General features: G+C 48.9%; 1 protein-coding gene across 1 annotated transcript in view; it reads left to right on the top strand.

Annotated features, from left to right (window-relative positions):
* PLXNA4 (plexin A4) overlaps positions 1 to 21,773 on the top strand; it is a 612,910-nt gene that overhangs the window by 375,799 nt on the left and 215,338 nt on the right. Inside the window, exon 5 of the mRNA XM_074942701.1 lies at positions 14,672 to 14,772. Within this exon, the coding sequence (XP_074798802.1) occupies positions 14,672 to 14,772 (101 nt within the window). The remainder of the gene's footprint in view (positions 1 to 14,671; positions 14,773 to 21,773) is intronic.

The raw sequence follows: 21,773 nt of genomic DNA, 5'->3' as shown, positions 1-21,773 counted from the left end.
GAAACCAAAGACCCCATTCTTGGATACTTACAGACAGATAGGACAGCGCTAACATTTCAGAAGGTGTATCAAGCCAAGCCCTTCTAGTCTTGCAGTATTTCTTTCCATGCGTAGCTTGATGCCAAATAGACCCCCTCTTTCTTTATGGCCTGGGGTACAAAGGTTTGTGTTAACAAGGCTTGGTGTTCACTGGAAAAGCAAGTGAAATGCATCTTAGCAAATCCCTGAGTCCAACTCAGATTGCACTGTGGGCTTTTGTAAGTGATTTCTTTAAAGAGCTACGTGTAATAAGAGCCACGGTGTTAGAATTACTTTGATCTTCCATGTGGAGAGCTCCTTTGACATATCTCAGTGTGCTGATCCCACTCGCTTTCAAGATACCATCCTGGAGACCACCTGGATAGTATCAGCAAAAGCTCTGTAGGGTCTTTGTGTACTTTGGCATCTCTGTCTCTGGGGAACTGTGCCTCAGATGTGGTCCACTTGATGTGTTTTCCCTACAGCCATCAGGCACCATTAGTCTCTCTGCCTGTTCAGTCTTTTCTGTTGGGCAAGGGGCCTGCCTAGTGGTGGATTTTGTGATGTGGGTGCCTGACAATTCAGAATTGAATCAAGACCCCCATTTCACATAGTCTTCCAAAGAGTCATCAGAGGGTAATCAAGTCCTTGGATTGAATCAGTGATCTACTGCCTCATTACCAGTTCCTAAGCCATCCATTCCCCACAAGTGTTCTGGGTTCCATGTGTGCAGGTGCCTTAGGCCATTGGTGGGAGCTGGAGTCTCAAGTCCTTGGTCCAGCTAGTGGTCAGAAATCACCTCAGTCCAAGAAGATAGAAACCCAAAGGAAAGAGAAGCTCCCAGTAGAGATCACCTTTAATGGTGGGGAGAGAGATGGTCCTGAACAAAACCGCAGGAAATGGATCAAACCTGAACTCTGATGGGGGAGCCATACCGAGATCTTGCTTCTGGTGCAAATCTCTAAACTGGGTCAAACTGAACCAATCAGTCAGCATGGTTTTATGGACAGTAGGTCTTTTCAAACAAGCCTGATTTAGTTCTTAGAGTAGGTGACAAGTTTGATTGATAAAGGTAGCTGCATAGTTGTGTTGTCTTAGTACTGCATGACATGCTGATTAAAAAAATCACTATACAATATCAAGCACATGTTAAGTGGATTACGAATGGGCTAACTGACATATCAAAAAATGGTCCTTAATGGGGCTGCTACTGTCGGGTTTCCGCAGGGATTAGTAGTAGGCCCAACACTATTCAGCTTTTTCGTTGGTGATCTGGAAGTAAATACAAAATTACTGCTGATAAAATTTGCAGATGACACAAAAATATCAGAGTGGCAAATAATGCAGGCCACACCTACAGAATAGGTGAGTGTGACCTAGAAGGCAGTGCCTCTGAAAAGGATGTAGGCATCACATGGGCTTCCAATGCAATGCTGTGGCAAATCATAGAATCATAGAATCATAGAATATCAGGGTTGGAAGGGACCCCAGAAGGTCATCTAGTCCAACCCCCTGCTCGAAGCAGGACCAATTCCCAGTTAAATCATCCCAGCCAGGGCTTTGTCAAGCCTGACCTTAAAAACCTCTAAGGAAGGAGATTCTACCACCTCCCTAGGTAACGCATTCCAGTGTTTCACCACCCTCTTAGTGAAAAAGTTTTTCCTAATATCCAATCTAAACCTCCCCCATTGCAACTTGAGACCATTACTCCTCGTTCTGTCATCTGCTACCATTGAGAACAGTCTAGAGCCATCCTCTTTGGAACCCCCTTTCAGGTAGTTGAAAGCAGCTATCAAATCCCCCCTCATTCTTCTCTTCTGCAGACTAAACAATCCCAGCTCCCTCAGCCTCTCTTCATAAGTCATGTGCTCTAGACCCCTAATCATTTTTGTTGCCCTTCGCTGGACTCTCTCCAATTTATCCACATCCTTCTTGTAGTGTGGGGCCCAAAACTGGACACAGTACTCCAGATGAGGCCTCACCAGTGTCGAATAGAGGGGAACGATCACGTCCCTCGATCTGCTCGCTATGCCCCTACTTATACATCCCAAAATGCCATTGGCCTTCTTGGCAACAAGGGCACACTGTTGACTCATATCCAGCTTCTCGTCCACTGTCACCCCTAGGTCCTTTTCTGCAGAACTGCTGCCTAGCCATTCGGTCCCTAGTCTGTAGCGGTGCATTGGATTCTTCCATCCTAAGTGCAGGACCCTGCACTTATCCTTATTGAACCTCATCAGATTTCTTTTGGCCCAATCCTCCAATTTGTCTAGGTCCTTCTGTATCCTATCCCTCCCCTCCAGCGTATCTACCACTCCTCCCAGTTTAGTATCATCCGCAAATTTGCTGAGAGTGCAATCCACACCATCCTCCAGATCATTTATGAAGATATTGAACAAAACCGGCCCCAGGACCGACCCCTGAGGCACACCACTTGACACCGGCTGCCAACTAGACATGGAGCCATTGATCACTACCCGTTGAGCCCGACAATAGGGTTAATGCAATCCTTTGATGTATAAACAGGGCAGTAGGAGTAGCGAGGTGACTTTCCCTCTGTTCATAGTTTGGTTAGACCAATACTGGAGTACTGTGTACAGTTCTGGTATCCACATTTTCAAAAGGATGTTGAAAAATTGGAAAGGGTGCAGAGAAGAGCTACAAAAATGATTTGAGAACAGAAAATTCCTCATAGTGAGAGACTTAACTAACTCCACCTGTTTAGCTTATCAGAAAGTAGACTGAGAGGTGACTTGATTAGAGTGTATGAACACCTTCCTGAGGAGAAAATCAAATTATCAAAAGGCTATCTAATCTAGCAGAGAAAGGCATAACAAGAACCAGCGGCTGAAAGCTGAAGCCAGACAAATTCAGATGAGAAAAAGGCACAAATTTTAAGAGTTTGGATGATTAACCATTGGAACAAGCTATCAACGGAAGTGAGGGATTTTCCATCTCTTGATGTCTTCAAATCCAGACTGGGTGCCTTTCCAGACGAAATGCTTTAGCCAATCACAAGTTATATTTTAGTCAAAGACAAGCTATTGGGCTCAATTCAGGGCGGTGGAGTGAAATGTAATAACCTGTGACATAGAGGATGTCAAACTAGATGATCTAGTGGTTCCTTCTGACCTTAAACTCTGTGAATCTATGAAATCCCTGAACTTGAACACCCTAGAACTTTCCTTGGATGGTGGTACAATTAGCTAAGAAAGCTCTTGGAGAATGTACAGAACCTACAGCCCTGACCTAGCCTTCTGATCCATCGACGGAAATACACTTTGAGGGGCTGGGAGGGAGGCTTCAGTGTCTGGATCTGAATTTTTCATCTCAGGCCCGGCTCTGATCGAAGACGTGTGAAACTTGAACTTGTGAAAAACGCTGCCATTTCCAACTGAGCTTTTCTTGGAGCTTTTTGGTTCATTCCAACCTGAAACTCTGGGGTGTCAGAACCCAACTGAACATCAGCCCAAGAAACAATTGCACAGATGCCTCAAAATGACCACAGCTGGGTAGCGCTAATGATTGACCCAGCTTCTGAGTATATAGCTGAGCCTTTGTGAGCTTCCTCCAGCAGTAATGGCACTTGCTGGTTTTCCCTCATTTTACAAATTGTAACATGTATTTGAAAGCCCAGGCTGCTATCTTTTCTCCCATGGCTGCTTGTTAGCTCTAGACTCAGACACCTGTTAACACTATGGAGGTGGCTACAGCTCCATGCATGAACAGGTATTCAGATAGTCATGAATAAAGTCTCTCTCTCTCACTCTTTTATTGGCTGGAGTTTGTTAGCCATAGCCCAGATGAATTGTGAATGCATCTTATTGCTCTTCAACTTCCCAGGTCTTAGATCTTAGGCCTCTAGTTTGTAGATAAGCTGGCCTGACCTTACAGTATCTCTGTTGATGCTATCGTAGTTGTGTTTGGGGAAGACCGATGAACGCTGTGGAGGGCACTGCATGGAAAACTACTCGCAGTGGAGAACAGAGTCGACAGATGAAGGGAGAGAGACTGAGTGGTTGGAGGGGTGTCAAGCTGCCTTGCAGTGAGTTCCAATCTCAGGGCAGACTCCTAAGAACCAGGGCACAGACTCCAAATTGGCTGTGAGCTTTATACTTAGATTTCACCAACCAATGATCACCTGTAGACTCCTCATGCACTATAACAGCCTAACCATGGAGTTACAGACAGTCCCCTTGGGTTCTCCAATCTGTCTTGCCACCCAGCTGAGCCTAGCTTTGTGATAGATGATCCCTTACACCAAGAATCACAGCAATAGTCTAGTTACTTCCAGTCCCAAAGGACTAGTCACTTACCCGAGGTCAATTGCACATTAGATTTCACACTAAAAACAAGTCTAGTAGCCAATCCTATGATAAACTATCTACAGATTTATTAATAGGAAAAGGAAATGAGGGTTATTTATAAGGTTAAAGCAGGTAAACATAGATACACACATGAGTTACTATCTTAAGTTTCGAAAGGTAGTAGGAGCTTCTATAATAAGCAAGGTCTCTATGTCCTTCAGGACTAAACTCATCAGCTGGGGATCCCATGCTTATGCCTAGAAACCTTGCACCCCAGAGTCCAAGCGGCACACAGATACAGTTTCTTCTTGTTAAGGGTTTTTATCCCCTCCTCCCATGTGCTCTGAGCTGTGGTCTCAACTGATAGGAGGAATCCACTTGCATGACTCATCTTCATGGGAGGGATAGCAGAACAACAGTCTTTTGTCCTCTTTAATGTCCCACAATAGCCCGCCTGGTGTCGAAGGACCTTCCCTTTTGGGCTGGACATACCATACCATACTTCTGTTGGAGACCAGCACGTCACACTAGTTAATGTCTCTCTTCTTTCTGGTGATTTACACACTCACGGGGACTTAGACCAGGTCTACACTACAGACTTATATCAGTATAATATGTCACTCAGGGGTGTGAAAAATCCACACCTAAGCCCCCATGTAGACAGTGCTATGTCGACGGGACCTTCTCCAATCGACCTTCTCCAATCGACATAGCTACTGCCTCTCGGGGAGCTGGATTAACTGCGCTGACCAGAGAAACTCTCCCGTTGGTGTAGTAATATCTTCGCTAAAACACTACAGTGGCGCAGACAAGCCCCTCAGTACAAATGCTCAAGTACTGCCTTACATATGAGATACAGAGGTTTCATGTGAGATTAAAGCATGCAGCAGTTTACAAGCATTCAATGAAGTCCAAATACTAAACACAGTCTTATAATTCTAATACCTATTTTAACAAGACAAGCACACAGGTGAGCCAGGCTGATCCCAGCTACGTTTTCGTTAGTAGTCAGTTGAGACATGGGGACCCTGGCATGAGCTGGCACCTGGTCTGCCAGTGTCACAGCAGGGGAAGTATTACTGTCCCTGTCCACGCAGGGAAATGTATTTCCTCCAAGAAACTGGGATAGGAAACAGCACCCTGCTTTTAGCGATGGCCCACTTTAGGCAGGAGCTTACCAGACAAGAGACCCGTGTTCTAATTCAGACTGTGCCACTGGCTTGCTGTGTGGCCTTGGTTAAGTCTCTTTGTGTCTCTGAGCCTCAGTTTGCCTACCTGTAAAATGGGGCTAATGATGCTTGCCCACCTTTGTAAAGTGCGTTGAATTCCAAGGCTGAGGAAGAAGTTGTTCAACTGAGTGGATTATAGTCACATAGTGAAGGAGGCCTGGACATGTTTGGGCTAGTGGTGGGTGAACTCAGACGTTTTAGATGTTTGGTTCATAGGGAAATCCAAAGGTTTGCATCTGTCCTACTGAGTCTCCCACGCACTGGAGGGGAACAAGCTGGCTCTTGAGAGTCCTTGTTCCTGCAGTGTCATGGGGAAGTGCTGTAAGGACAGCTTTTCTAGGGGCATCTGAACAGTTCTGCTTCCACCCACAACCAGGAAGTGCTGAGGCTCATGGGAAGGAAATATCTAATGTTGCTGAAATTATTCTGATTGTTTCCCCCAAAATCAGCTCACCTTTCAATGAGGGTTCCTTCCTGTTCCTCAGCCGTTTGCTCTGTGTACCAGACCAACATCTACGTATGCCATCAGCTCCCACATCAACTGCTTCCTGCAAACCCCAAACAATTACAGACAGGCTGGGGAGAAGGTGGGGATGGGGGAGGTGTGTTAATGTGAGGAGAGGGAAGGTGTGGATGCACTGGCAAGAAGATGGACCAGATAACTGAGGGAGGGGATGGAACTCCTCTTGAGGAGATGGTGGAACAAGGTGACCTGGGGAGAAGGCGGAACATTGTAGCCATCATCATTAGCAGTAACACTCAGACTTTCCCTGGATGATTTAGCTTTTCACGCCTTTGACATTAGCCCTCAAGTGGTGCTGGACTTCAGAAAACCCAGCGCTTTGACATACATTCCATAGCTGGGCCCAATTAAATCTATATATAGTCTTTATAGAGCCTAGCTAACGATCTATCCCTCACTCGGCATGCACGCCTCAGTAACCGCACAGGAACCGGCGCTCATTAAGATTGGGCTTTCTCTCCTTTAATTGTGACACTAGGCTCTCCATTTTGAAGGCTTTTGAGTGCAAACATCTCACCAAATCTCATTTGTTTTACGAGTTGCAGCCTGCAATTATTTGAAACACTTAATTTGTGGGACCACTTGAGGCCAGATTCATTAGTAACCAGGCTGGGGATTTGGAGGGAGCTGAGGTGCGTGGATCAGGAGTGGAGCTCAGGGACGGCATGAATTGCAAGTTGACCAAAGTTAGGTGCTTGCAGGAAAGTTAAGGGGGAGAGGCCAGGATTGTTGCTGGTCCTGGGGGAAGCTTCTCTGAACCCTCCCTCCAGAGGCCTGAGCTAGTGGGGTGGGTTTTGTTTTTCCCTTGTGAATTCTCTGGCTTAGTGTAGAGAACCCAGTAGGCTTTTTCCTTCACCTTTATATTTTCCCCGTATGATCTCCCTCTGTCTATTGCTGGGAGTGTCACGGGCCGCACAGAGGAGAACCCTCTCTCACAGAGAGGAGAGTTGGAGATAACAAAGGAGGGAGGGACAGATCCTGGAGACGGTGATAAGCAGAAATGAATGTGTGACTTGAACAGGTAATTTACCTCGCCAGAGCCACGCAGCAGCCATATTGACCCCAAGCTTAATTATTGTGTCATATGTCCTTGGCAGCGACTGCTGCTTCCAATTAACTCACCTTAATTAAAGCCTCCAGTTTTCAACGTTCTGAGCATAGGAGAATAGATTTATTCTGTGCGGGAGCTTTACACTGAGAAGGAATAGTTTGGAGTGGCATTCGCATTGGCTGTGCTGGGAGAGGAGGGTGGCGTTCGCCTTGGCTGTGCTGGGAGAGAAGAGTGACATTCGCATTGGCTGTGCTGGGAGAGGAGGGTGGCGTTCGCCTTGGCTGTGCTGGGAAAGGACAGCTGCGTGCAGTTTGCAGTGCCATTCTCACACCCCAGCGGAGGTGAGATGTCATTTGCATGAGCTGTCTCAATGATGCGGGCTGGAATGGAACCCACGATCCATATCTAGCCCAGCCGGAGTGTCTCCTCTCAAACTGGTTTTACAATTGTATAAATCAAAATTTACTCCTGATTCACACCGGTATACGGTAGAGGTGGATCAGGCCCAGGGTTTGGTTTTCAGTTGGGTTCCTGATTTTCACACACCTTCCAGCAGGGATTACACACAGGAGTTGCAGAGACTTGCCTGAGGTCACAGGGTCAATGGCCCAAGCCGGACTGGCATCCCATCTCTCCCAGAGTCCCTTGCATTAACCACATCCTCAGAAGCTTTGTGAAGGGAGCACAAAACCTGGTTCTTGGGTGGTTTTTGTCTCAGCCTATTCAACAAACAGCATTAGCGTGAATGCTCTATTCAGGGCTTTGAAACGAAATCAGCCTCTCTTAATCTTGCTGCAGCTTTTGGGGGGCCAGCTGAGCCTTGAAAGATAGGAGCAGCATTCACAGAACCCACACAGCTTGACAGAGTCATGTTCAGTGTTTTGGAAATGTATCTTTTCACTATTGGGAAGGAAATTGGGTACTTAAGATGCCTTTTTGTACATTTAAATTGACTTAGTCTATCAGAATGAATAAATCCAGCTGCTGTATTAACAGCCAATTATAACAGCAGAGATGGAGCAATAATTCACATTTTGACCAGAATGGCAGCAGCTTTGCAAAAAGGAATGTGTATGTACTGAAATTATAAAAAAGTCAAATATGGAAGCCAGAAAACGAGGGCTGAGCACATACCAGGAGCCTTGTATAATGGCAGAAGGGAGAGCCAAATTACTAACAGGATTAGCTGGTTACTGTCAACCAAATCCAAAACCTCAATCATTTTGTTTTAAATGACACCATGTAACTCCGTTATACTAGAAAAAGATGAAAGATGCGGTTTTTGGAGGGAGCTGATCCTACTTACGGTTAATGTAAGGATTGGAATTCAGGTTTGCAGTTGATTTGTGAGGAAGTGGTTAGGACACTCAGTCATAGGCGCCGAGCACCCATGGAAAAATATTAGTGAGTGCTTAGCTTCCACCAGCAGCCAAGCTCCCTGCCCCCAGCACCCCACCAATCAACTCCTCCCCCTCCCTCCCAGTGCCTCCTGTACGCCGTGGAACAGCTGTTCAGTGGCGTGGAGGAGGCACTGGGGGGGAGGAAGAGGAACGGGGATGGGGCGTGCTTGGGGGTAGGGGTGGGAAGAGGTGGGGCAGGGGAAGAGCGGGCATGGAAAGAGGTGGGGTGGGGTCTTGGGGGAAGGGGTGGAGTGGGGTTGGGGCCGGGGGCAGAGCGGTGGCAGGAAGAGGCAGGGTGGAGGTGGGGCTTTGGGAAGGGGTGGAGTGGGGGAAGGGCCAGGGGCAGAGCAGGGGTGGGAAGAGGCAGGGAAGGGTTGAGGACTTGGAGGAAGGGGTGGAGTTGGGGCAAGCCTGAGGAGGAGGGTGGTGTGTGTTGAGCACCTGCCCCCCCCCGCCCCCCCACCAGGCCCGAGTAGAGAGGAAGTCGGCACCTATGCGCTCAGTTAGGACATGGAAGATTTAGGTTCAGCTCCTGGCTCTGCCACTGACTCCTTGTGTGACCCTGGGCAAATCACTCAGTTGTAGCCTCTGTTTCCCATCTGTAAGATGAGGATAGCAATATGTCCTTTATCTGTCTTGTCTATGTTGATTGCAAGCTCTTTGAGGCCAGGACAGCCTCTTACTAAGTGTACCTGCTGACGAGCACAATGGGGCCTGATATTGGTTAGGCCTCTAGGCACAACAGTAATATAAATAATATCCCAGCTCATGCTGTTCCACACCAGAGGTGCCTCAATGTTTGGAATCTCAGCTCTCCCCACCCTTCGTTAGGTGTGCCCCAGACACTCATCAAAATTGCACCTTGGTAGAAGATCACTCCTAAGAAGTGTCATCTGGAATGGCTTCAGTTTGTCAAAGGGGTGGAGTGGGAATCAGGGGTCCTGGAGTGGGGGGGGGGCAGGGGCCATGGCACCATCACTCTAAAAAGGGGATAGCCCTCCACCTTTTTACTGGCTGTAAGGGTGGGAATGGGTGGTACAAAGGCGGGAGTGTGGGGAACGGGGGGAGCTTGGGGAGAAGGGGTCGTGCAAGGGCAGGGCCTGGTCATGAATGGGTAGTGTGAGGGCAGGGGCTTGGGGGGAAGGGCCATGGTTTGGGCACTGGTGGCCCCCCACTTTTAAGGCGCTTGTGCTGCTCCTGGTGGGAACAAAAATCTGGTTTCAGAGATAGTTTTAGCCTTCAGAAAATGACTCGATTGAATGCCTCTGTCAGGAATGTGAGGAGAAGACGTGATTACAGGATTGTGTGGACTTTTCTTTTTCATACATCTTTGGGGCACCGTCAAAGGCTGATTGCTCCTAGAGGGCATGGACAGCTCTCGAAACTTTAGACTCACAGAGATGAGCTGAATTAATTACAGATTATGTTCCAGGGTAAAATATGAGCTCTGATGTTGCTTATTTGCTCAATGTTCCCTTCTCTTAAGCTGATGACCCCTTGGTGGCTTTCCTTTCAGTCACCACTCCTCTGTTTTTTGTAGTCTCTCCCTTTATTAATTAGAAGGTCTGACACTACAGCTCAAGACATTTATCAGCATGGTACAATTGTAATTAATCTCACGATAAAGCTGCTTGAGATGAATTCATACAGGGCCCACTGTACCAGCAACAGCAGACATGGTAGGAGTGGTTATACTGGAGACCGATCACTAGGGCCTACACCACGGAACATGGCACATAGAATCATAGAATATCAGGGTTGGAAGGGACCCCAGAAGGCCATCTAGTCCAACCCCCTGCTCGAAGCAGGACCAATTCCCAGTTAAATCATCCCAGCCAGGGCTTTGTCAAGCCTGACCTTAAAAACTTCTAAGGAAGGAGATTCCACCACCTCCCTAGGTAACGTATTCCAGTGTTTCGCCACCCTCCTAGTGAAAAAGTTTTTCCTAATATCATGGTTTGGTGTGAGTTCATACTGGGTAGTTGTGTGTCTCGGAGGCATGAACACAAACATAATGTGTTGCTGTAGCACATACCCATGTCTCTCAAGTTCACCAGATGGGAAGCATGCAGTACAGGGCCAGGTATGTGATATCACCATACTCCCTAGGTCCTGCTACTGCTCTCATTGGATGGCTGAATGGCGCTCAGATACCACAGTAGTGGGCAACTATACAAAAACCGACATAGGCAGCTAATTTCTGTTACATCTTTGCAACAATTTGCCAATGAGGCCACCCGACCTGGCTAGTTACACCTGCTACTAGCACAGTCAGGCTTTTGCTTCTAGCTGGACGGATATGGGGAGGGATAGCTCAGTGGTTTGAGCATTGGCCTGCTAAACCCAGGGTTGTGAGTTCAATCCTTGAGGGGGCCGTTTAGGGATCTGGGGCAAAAAAAAATGGGGATTGGTCCTGCTTTGAGCAGGGGGTTGGACTAGATGCCCTCCTGAGGTCCCTTCCAACCCTGAGATTCTGTGATTCTATGGATGGGAGAGGTTGGAACAGGAAGGACAGCTGCTCTCTGCAACTCTGTTCCCCCCTCCTAAGCCCAGAGGTCTTTGGGGGAGGGATAGCTCAGTGGTTTGAGCATTGGCCTGCTAAACCCAGGGTTGTGAGTTCAATCCTTGAGGGGGGCCATTTAGGGATCTGGGGCAAAAATTGGGGATTGGTCCTGCTCTGAGCAGGGGGTTGGACTAGATGACCTCCTGAGGTCCCTTCCAACCCTGATATTCTATGATTCTATGAGCGTTGCCTTTTCCCCAGAGCTCCCCTTTCATTCTAATGCCGTAGCCACAACTAGAGCTGAGTCTGGACCAGAACACCAGACTGGAACTCCATCCGATGATGGAGAAGTGCACATTCCGATCTAAACTTCACGGCTCAGACCTGTTTATATCAGACAGATGCAAACAGGGCTAGAGCCCTGTCAGACTTTGGGGAAATTGAGGTCTCTAATTAAAGTGGAAAATCAGATCAGAACCCTGTCTAACTTCAGCGTAGTTTGGATCTGGACCTGAACTTCATAGCTTAGGCCCACTTTTACTTACAAGTTTCTATCCTTCAAGGTGGATGAAGGTCAAATACATAATAAGTTGCTTTTGCATTTGGGAAGGACAGATTTACAGTCTTTAACCACTGAATTATGACCTACTTTTGCAAGTATTTTAGTGGGTTAAGATCTAGGGATGGTCCAACCAGACCTGATAAAGGAAGAACCAACCCAGCCCAGTTTTTAACAGAGGGTGATTAACCAGAGGAACACACTACCAAGGGAAGTCATAGAGTTTTCCTCTCTTGATGTCTTCAAATCAAAACTGGATGCCTTTCTGAGAGATAGATGTAAGGACAGGTCTACCATACCAAGTTTGGTTGGCACATCTATGTTGGTCGTGGGTGTGAAAAAAACACACACCCTGACTGACATAGCGGTACCGGCGAACCACTCCATGTAGGTGCAGCTATACCAGCTATACTGGTAGGTGCAGCTATACCAGTACAGGTTATGTCATTCAGGGAGGTGGTTTAACTATCCTGGCAAAAGAACTCCTTTTACGGAATAAGATGCATCTCCGCTAGGGGGCTCTGCTGGTAGAGCTGTATTGGCAAAACCTTTGAAGTGTAGATTATCCCCAAGTCCAACAAGTTATTGGGCTCAATACTGGAGTATCTGAGTGAAATTCTATATACAGGAGGTCAGCCTAGATGATCTAATGGTCTCTTCTGACCATAAACTCTATAAATCTATGGACTCTCCACCCCATCCCCCCCATAGCATGCCCATAACCTCTTGAACCTTCCACCAAAACTTTTTGAAGGTATGAAAAAGTTTGTATCCTGTTTCCCCTGCATTATTTCCCCTATTTCCTCTACCCCGTTGGTCTGTACTCATGACATTTCCATGGCCACTTTTGTAGGCCCAATCTTCTAGAGGTTTCTTTGAGCTTTTGATGTTTGCCCATAGTTATGTAAAAGTGCCCAGCTGCAGCAGCTAGTTTCTTTGGGAGAGTTACCACAGGCAATGGTAAAATGGATGAATAAAATATGCCATGGGTCCATCTGAGGATTTCTGGGGAAAGTCCTGCCAGACCTATGAAATATGGATTTGAAACCTTTCCCCACAGACTGTGATGGTTTACAGGTAAAAAAACAGGTTCCAAACAAAACAAAGGATTTTCACAGATGTTGTGTAACCCTAGGATTTTGCTTGTGATGTTAAAAAAACCCGACCTGTTCTTGTTTCATGCAAAGATACCATCAGAATGAATCTTAGTCTGACACTTCACAGTTCAAACCCACCTGCATGCTGTATCCTTTTAAAAAATTGTCCACAAGAACCAGATGTATTCTCTTGTTCTCTGTCACTAACAGCTGTTCAGCAGCTTATTGTTGGCGGTTCTGAGTGGTGTTTCATCAGGGTAATACCATACTGTATTATCCGAAGGAATAAACTTGCCCTGCCATCATGGGCTGGTATGAAGGCACGGGTGATTGACTGTGTATTACGGATCCACTCTGGAGCTCTGTCAGTGGGAAAGACACTCTCAGGTCATTGGGCACAAAATGTAGATTTTGGTTAAAAAAAGAAAGCCTAATAAAATGGAAATCTGTGGCCTGTTATACAGGAGGTCAGACTAAATGATCAGAGAGGTCCTTTCTAGCCTTAAACTCTATGACTCTATGAAATGTTTTAATTAAAAAGAAAGAAAGAGAGCGAGGAATATGCAAAGATGCTTACTTGCTGTGGGATGGGTTAAAAACTCTCCTCTGCAGCCAGGCTCGCAACAGTCTCTTTCAGAACGCAGTGCCGGTAGTTCCAGCTCTCTCACTGCTTATATCCTGTAGCCTTCTCTGGAGATTAGCACCTCTGCACACTGAGTAACAGGAGCCCAGCTGGCACCTTGGAGGCATGGATAAAGTCGTAACCCTCTTTATGTTGTCTCACCACTAGAGGGGGACAAAGAGACACTGTACCAATGTGTCAGCTGGCAACAGCATTGGGCTAGGATAGGAAAACCAGGAAGTGAAACTGTGTGTAAACAGAAAGCCCAACTGGAGCGAAATGCGGTGTATAAACAACCACTGGGAATGGTTGAAAATTATAGGAGGTTTTGAAATTCCTTCGGCTGCCCTAAGCTAAGGTGGTGTTGGAGGTGAAGTCCAGGGGACTGAGAGCTAGAGGAATGATAGCTGCACATGGATGCACGTGGAAAATAAAATAGCTGGAGTTTCCAGAGGAAAAGATGGGCTTGTGGGTGATACCTGGTGTGCGATTTATTGGCCAAGAAAATATTCACCATGGAGTAAGTGTGGCAGAGAGGCCTGGAGACAGGAGAACAGGAGAGAGCTCTTAGAATGGAAGGATGGCCAAGTGGTTGTAGGCTGTTATCCTAGGACTTGGGTTCCCATCCCTGCTCCACCCCAGATTTCCTGTGTGCCCTTGGTCAAGGCACTTAGCCTCGCTGTGCTTTAGTTCCCATCACTAAAATGGGGATAGTGGGACTGCGCTAGCTCTCAGGGGTGTTGTGAGGATCAGATGCTGTGGTAAAGGGGGGCCATATAAGTCCCAGAGAGAGGTAGCTAGAGAGCTACTTTCACAGCCTGTGTTACCAGTTCACACCCTGCAGTTGCCATCTAGGCCATAAGCCGAAGGTGCGTTGATCTGATGAATTAGCAATTTAGCAATGTGTTCTAGAGCCGTGCTTTGCAAACAGGCTGTCTGCTGTGCTGAGCCCAGGCCTGTCCAAACAGAATCGTGTAACTGAAGCCATACAGCAGTATGTGTGGGGAGGGGAGGACGTTAGCCTGCATGTGGGTGTTTGTTTCAGTGCTGTGTGTGTGTGTGAGCAGGGGAGAGGGAGGTATGGGGCTGAATCTCCTGGTGTAACGCCATTGATTGTAATAGGGTTATGCCAGGTTAGAATTCGGACCAACGTGTGTAACAAACAGCTGTATTCAGAGTCCACACTGCAGGATTCCCTGCGTGGCTGGCCTGGGGAGCTCTGCACAGGTTCCCTTCTTAGAGGCTTAGCTCCAGGAGAAGATCGCTGCAGCAAGGAGCGTGAATGGCGTCACACCCTGCACTCCAGAAAGAAACTGGGAGCAGTGTAGCAAGATTGAAATGTTCTCTCCCTTCCTCCCGCAGCTGACCAGAGTGCCCGTGGAGTCGTGCGGGCAGTACAAGACCTGCAGCAATTGCCTGGGCTCCGGGGACCCCCACTGTGGCTGGTGTGTGCTCCACAACACGTAAGTACGGCCCGACGGCATTTCCCTCCGTCCAGCCCTGCCTCCCTTGCCCCAGTGCGCTTTTCTCACTCTCTACCGGGGCACGCAGCAAAGCTGCAAACGGACAGGTCTTTCCCTGGCGGGGCACAAGATATCGCTCGAAAATGCGACCTGAGCAGCTCAGTTGGGGCCTTGGAGACTGAGAGAGAGTGTCCTTGCGGAAGCAGTCGTCTTCCTTTCATTTAGAATGGTAAAGAAAATAATTACAGAGACGAGGCAGTCTGGGTTTCTCCCTTCTGAGTGCACATGTGAGTGGATAAGGAGGGGCTCAGCAAGACCCTGATCCAGAGTCCATTGAAATCAATGGAAAGGCTCTTGTTCACTCCACTGTGTTTTGAATCAGGCCTATTCACTCTTACAGTTTCTTTTTGGGGGACAAATCCATTCCCTTCTCCAACGGATAGGGCAGCAGGACCAAGGCTGGGGCTAGACTTAGACACAAGTCTCAAATGCACTGTAGGGTCTGACTCTCCACTGCTTACATTGCTTTGGCCGCTGTTGATTTCAAGGGAGTTACTCCTGCTTGAGAGGAGAATCAGGACCTCAGGATTTCATAGGCACACGGGGGAAAATTCAAAGGTAATGTGTAAAGGGGAACTGCCCATTTCACCTCAGCGAGTTGTTAACTCTGAAACCTAGTGACAACAATGTAAATGTCAGCCCAACTGTTTCAGTGCTGATAGTTTTAAGCAGATCCATCTGGCTCTTCTGGGACAGTGGGCAAAGTCTGAGCAGATAGTGTCCACCCCACGTGGGTCCCAGTATCAGTGCCTGGGGGGAGTCTGCTCACTAAAATGGCACTGCAGGGAAGGAGGCCATACTCTGAAATACAGCCTTGCCAGGTGTCTCTAGAATGAATGCAGAGCTTCAGTTGAGGTGGCCTCAGGCCCTGCTGACATTGCAGCACTTTGTATTGTTTTCCTTTGACCCTGAGGCTTCCTCTCAATAATCTCAACATCCACCTGCAGAAAACCCTCTTCCAGTGCCAGAGCGAGCTGGGTCTCAGGCCTGTCGAGCTCAAGGCTGGGGCAAGCTGTGAATGGTGGGAAAGCATCACATGCCAATGGCACCCAGGGCCTGGCAGCATGTCTGATCTTCATGGCCATATATAGACCAGCAGAGTGCCGCTGGGGGTGGCGGGGAGGGTGCTGTTAATAGCCTACTGATGCTTTGCCTGAGTCTCAGTGGTCTTCAGTAGGGAAAGAGGCTCACTGCATAGTTATTCTTATGGGTCCATTCCCTCCCTGTATTCACAGCCCTTTCCTTCAAGAGTCATGGCAAGCTGTCATCCAACAGAGGACAAGTATGACATAGAAATACCCTTTGGAGGCCAGCATGGCCTGTGGCTATCAGGGGTCGCTGGAGGGTGGAGTGAAATGAGCCCGCTGCTGGTAGCGTTGAGTGGGTTCATGTAAATCAGCCCACGGGAGGTTCGCACCCCATGAGCTGACCCCATCAACTCGTGAGGTGTGAAACCACCAAGGTTTGCTTGATTTCAGATCAGAGCCACATGGCCTGACTGAATATGCCCAAAACGAGGAGTCAGGCTCCGCCTTCGGAAGATCCTGAGCACACCTGGCCTGAGTCAGGGTTTGTAAACGTTACCCCAGCTATACCGAGCAAGCTGCATCTGGGGCCCTGCTAGTCCCTCTTGGTCTGAGAATGTGAGGCCAGCACTTGTATTCAACAGCCAGATTTGGTGTAGTCTCCCTCTGCTCTTCTTCTCCCGGGCCCATCACCGTGATATTCAAGCATAGTGCTTTTTGCTACCGGTAAGCTAGCCAATGAAGGAGCCCACCTCTTCTGTATCAAGGACTTGGATGGATTGCCATTATTGATTTGTTTATGTAGCATCTTTCACTGGAATCACAGTGCTTTATGTCAAATGACCCTCACGGGACAGAGGGATTGTCTGGCATGTGGGGCTGGTAATGAGCAAGGGGGCCTCTCACCTCTAAGTCATCAGCTCCATCCAGCATGTCCCCATAGTGACTGAATGCTGTTAGTGTCTGATTGGTGCTCGGTGGCTTGTATGCAATGAATCGGTGGCTCTCGGTTCATTTCCTAGCAGGCAGGTGTTCACATCCCAACAAACAGCCTCCTTGCGTGCTCCGATTGGTCTCTTCGGTGGGGGTCTCTGCAGAGCAGCCATGAACTCCGTGTCCAGCTCTGGAGATGGTTCCTCTGGGTCCAGGTTGAGGCATGTTGGGGGAATCAGCATAGGGGAAGCCTCTGCCAGCACTGAACCCTTTCTGTAGGCACAGAGGGGGTGTCAGGGGTGTCAGGGCTGTCAAAGCACACTGAACCCCCCATGTGTGGGATCTGGCGCTGTGTGGCTGCTGATCACGTGCCGCGTATTCTGAGGGTGTGAGAAGTGACAGATCCTCCTACCCAAGTCTATAGGAACCCGAAGAACAGTTCGGGGTGACTCAGTCACCCATCACTGCTGAGAACCCCGCAGGTGGAGGAGTGAACCCAGCACCCCTAGGTCTAAAGCCTGAGCCTCTACTACTGGAGCTGAAGGACTCATTCTTTTAGCAGAGAGCAGTAGTAGGCTGTTATCCTGTGTGGATCAGCCCCGGGCGGGTGGGGACACAGGTACGCTCGCCCAGTGCAGTGCATTAGTTTGATGATGGTGATAGTGATGTATGAAGCATACTGTGCCGCATCACCAAGGTGCCTGAGCTGTGGTACAAACATCATGAATACGTCACATGTCCCCTCCTCTCCAAACCAAGAACCAAACACTGCCGCCTCTGTACCGAGCGGGAACGGGGGTGCCCTGCCCAGGGTCTAGCATTAAAAAGCCGCTCAGACATTTTTCAGACAATCATTGGACGTCAGGCTTGGGGATGGAGATGCAGATAAGGCAGGGAGGGTATTTCCATTGCCTAGCTAAATCCCGTTCATTTACCTGCGAGGTGAAGGTGGAGTCCCTGAAAGGTGGGTGAAGTTAGAGCACAGACCCAGGAGTGCCTGACATCAGCCAGCTCATTTCTTCTATTTGAGGAAGCATGTAAATCTGGCCTGGTCTGGCCTGGAGAAGTAGGTGTCGCTACCCGACTGGCTCAGTGATCGGGATTCCAGATGCGTAGAAGAAACCATCACACCACAACATTAGCCGCTGATTGAACCACAGAAATACCAGATATTTCATCTCAGCCTATTGCTGCAGCCACCCAGGGTCAGTGGCAGGGATCAAGCAATCAATGCACCTAGCAATAAATCCCCGGAGAGAGAAAAGGGGCAGAGACAACTGCAGATTGCAGAGCAACTTGGTGCCAGGGAGCTAAAGAAAATGCTAGCCAGCGTATAGTAGGGAAGAGAGAACTGGATTCAATAGACTAGGAATCCCACGTGCAAACCTTCCCCCCAACACCCTCCTTCTCCTCCTTTAAGGAGGAAGGATGGCCTTGTAGTTGATACACCGGCCAGCACAGCAGGATTCCTGGGTTCTGTTCCCAACTTTAGGACAGACACTCTGTGTGACCTGGGAGCTTGTTGCTTAACCTCTGCTTCCTCCTCTGTAAATGGGGCTGCCCTTTATTTACATGCTTTACGGTAGGGCCATGAGGGCTAATTCACTTTGGGTTTTGAGGTGCTCAAAAAGGAAAACACGTAAATCCTCCCTCTAAATTCCTTTCCTTCATCCTGCTTCCCAGGCGTGAGCTCCGCGCCAATGCTCCCCATGGCCTCTCCTGTCCTTGGGGGAAGCTGCTGTGTGCCTCGAACCCGCGTCCCCCCTCGTTTCCCCCAGACTCCCTAAGAAAAGACAACAGTGCTGTGACCACTTCACCTTGCCTTGTTGTCCTGTTCCCTCCCTACCCCGCCCCATTGTGTCCCGGGTCCACTCTCCAAACTCCAGAGCTCCTGTAATATGTCTGATCTGGTGGGGCTGGGTGAGCAAGTTTGGCTCCAGTTAGAACCACCCAGCATAACAAAGGACACTTCACCCTTAAACCAAACCTGGAGTGAACTAGGCACTTGGGGGACTGAAAAGGTGCCAGTAATTCTTTGTCTTCTCTGTGATCTCTGTGTTTATTTTATTTTATTTGCCTGCCTCTGCCCCTCAAGCTGGGCTTGGAAGCAGAAGGGGCAAATCACGTGAGTCCAGGGCATTTCCAGCCAGGCAAGCAGCAGGCAGTGCCAGATATCCCTGTTCTCACACAACTTCCAGCTCCTGTTCTGCAGAGTTAAGTTGTCCACCTGCCTAGGGTAGCAGCACCTGGGTGTTTGGGTCCTTATTGGCACTGGATCTGGGAACGTTGTAAAGTTCATTAATCAACCTTTCCTAGACTTGATGTATAATCAGCGCCTCCATGCAAGATCTCCAGGAAAACCTGTCAGAACCACTGCCCATCACTAGTGTTAATACATCACCTTCTGTCCCCTTTCAGCCAAGGGTCTCAAACGCTTCATAAGCAGGAAGGAGTCCAGCCTCCTTTGAGGTAAAGTGATCCCTGTTTTACAGGTGGGGAAACTGAGGCACAGAGCAGGGCCGTGACTTGTCCAAGCCCTCGCTGAAAGAGTAAGAATGAAACTCACAGCTCCAGACTGCCAGGCATGTGCCTTAACTACAAGAGCATCCTTCCTCTCCAGTATCAATCATCTTTAATTAACGGCAGTGCAGGGTTATGCCTTGGGCATGTCGTACAGTGCTCACCTAACAGAGAAGGGTTGCCTGTCGGGTGCGCGTAGCTGTCTGTTTATTTCTAGAATGCTTCTCACTGTTGGATCTGAGCATCAGTGACTGAGGTCCTCAGTGGAGGTGTCAGTGCACACTGCTTCCGAGTGCACACTGCTTCCCCACAGCCCCATCCATCAGTTCACTGGAAGCTCTGAGTCTCCGGCCGGTGAACGCTAGCGAATGCTTTAGCCCAGAGGGCTGGGAGCTGGGACGGTGTCTGGTGACTGCTTTGGGATCCGACTTTGCATTGCGATCCTGAATTCTCTATGCAAGGGGCAGCGTGCTGGTGCCCAGGAATTGATTTCTGTGACTCTCCCATCCTAATCTTACAGGGGGAAATTTGACTCTATTGAGAGAGAGAGAGAGAGAGAGCCGGGGCGGGGGGGGGAAGCGTGAGGTGGGGGTAGGGAGGGACATTGATTGGCTTCTACATGGCAAGGAAGAGACTGAGTCACTGGAGCTTTGCAGTGCTGTATCTCTAGATCTCATCTCATTCCTCGCCTTTCAGTGGCTCAGCTCCCCTCCGGGGCTGTATTTAGGCCTTGTTAGGCTGTGATGAATCATTTAGATGGTGTAAATTGAAAATGTGGGGCTCGGCTTCTGCTCAGGTCTCCAGGGAGGCTGAGGGAGGGGTGGTAACCAGGCTGAAAAGTTAATAGCTGGCACAGAGAGACCAAGTGCCTAGGACAGAAGGCAGCTGGTGAGCCAAGGCCAACTGCAAGGTCATGGTAGTGTCACTGAACCAGAGCATGAGGACGGGGGGAGGGGGAAAGTTTTCTCTTATTAGTGGGAAACAAATCACAGCTTTTCCACTTGCTGCTGCAAGGGGCATTGTCGTGCCAACCAACCTCCTGAGCTGAGCCCTGCCCAGGAGTGCCCTCCAAATCAGGGGACCTACCCTTCACCCTACCGCCTCCCTCCGCTTGCCCTGCCTCCTCTGTCTTTGGGCTTTCTGCTCTGTGCAGGTGCTGGGATGCATTGGCCCTGTCTCCCTGGCTGCCTCAGGCTGCACTCCCAGCTGTCCTCCAGCTGAGAAGGCTGGGCCTAGCTAGCGATTAGCTACCACCATGGGGAAACAAGAGTTTCAGGGATGGCGAGTCCTGGCTGAGAGGGCATCTATCCTGCCAGTTAGCTCTGGTCTTCGGTGTCAGCCCCCTTTCGCCCTGGGGGTCTGGGGAAGCCTCTCCATCCAGAATTCACGAGGCTCATTTCTAATAGACTGTCCTGATACAAAGGAAAACTTTGCTTAAACAACTAGCCTAATCTGGGGGCTTTTTTCTTATTTTTCTTCCTCCCACAGACTCATGGCCAGACCAGAAAATAATGCTGTCTTGCCTCGGCAGGTAATGTGATGCCACGGAGCAGGCACAGTCTCATTGATCGACCCTGACTTTACCTTTCTTGGTCAAAGTCTTCTGAGTCACTAAAGAGAGTCTCCGGTAACCCAAGCCGCCTACAGAGGCAGCGATAAGATCAGGCGCAAGCTCTTGAAAAGCCTTTCTCTTGCTTGACTTTTAGTCCGCTGAAAGGATCTTTTTCCCCCTTGGGCTGAGTTTCTCGCTCACGCTCTTCCTCTCTGAACTCCTTTAACAGGTGCTGCCGTGGGAGACAGGAAATGTCGGGGCCTGTGTGGGGTATGGAGGGCTTCTTATGTTCTTCCTACCCCAGGCATCAATCCCACAGGGGCCTCGCTGTCTGCAAAGAGCTTTAGGAGTCAGAACAAAAGTACATCGTTTGTTAGAGATGAACCCGACTTCCGCTGAATGGTGGAAGGTTTCAGATTCAAACCCAGCTCTGACTCTGAAGCTTGTGGCTGGCACAGATGGGCTGAGCCGAACCCCCAAATTCTGGGGAAGTTCAGATCTGCCCCTTGTTCCCTTCGCCCTGTTTGTTCTTCCACCCACATGCGTAGCTGAGATTAAGCCACATTTCCTAGTGCAGCCGGAAGGGCTGTTGGGCAGAGTTAAGGTTGTTGGACTGGTTGGAGTCACGCAGGATAAAAACGTTGGAAGAAAATCTCGAAACATGGAATTTGGTTTGGAAACTCTCTGATGTGTCGCTCGAAAGTGGCAGACCTGCCAGCTTGTGGGGACATAGCCGTTGAGCCGTGTCCCCAAGCTGCGGCTGGTTTGGATCATGCACTGTCCGAGCCAGCACTCAGACTGAGTCTCTAAGCAGCAGACCCTAGCAGAAGCTTGGTCAGAGATCTAGGCGGAGCGGAGTAATCTGCCCGTAATGGGCCTTGACACAGAGTGAATCCATCTTTTTCTCAGGT

This window comes from Natator depressus, chromosome 1, assembly GCF_965152275.1.
Source record: "Natator depressus isolate rNatDep1 chromosome 1, rNatDep2.hap1, whole genome shotgun sequence".
NCBI classification, from domain to species: Eukaryota; Metazoa; Chordata; order Testudines; family Cheloniidae; genus Natator; species Natator depressus.
Note: the sequence above shows the minus strand (reverse complement) of the source record. Positions and strands in the feature narration are given on the sequence as shown.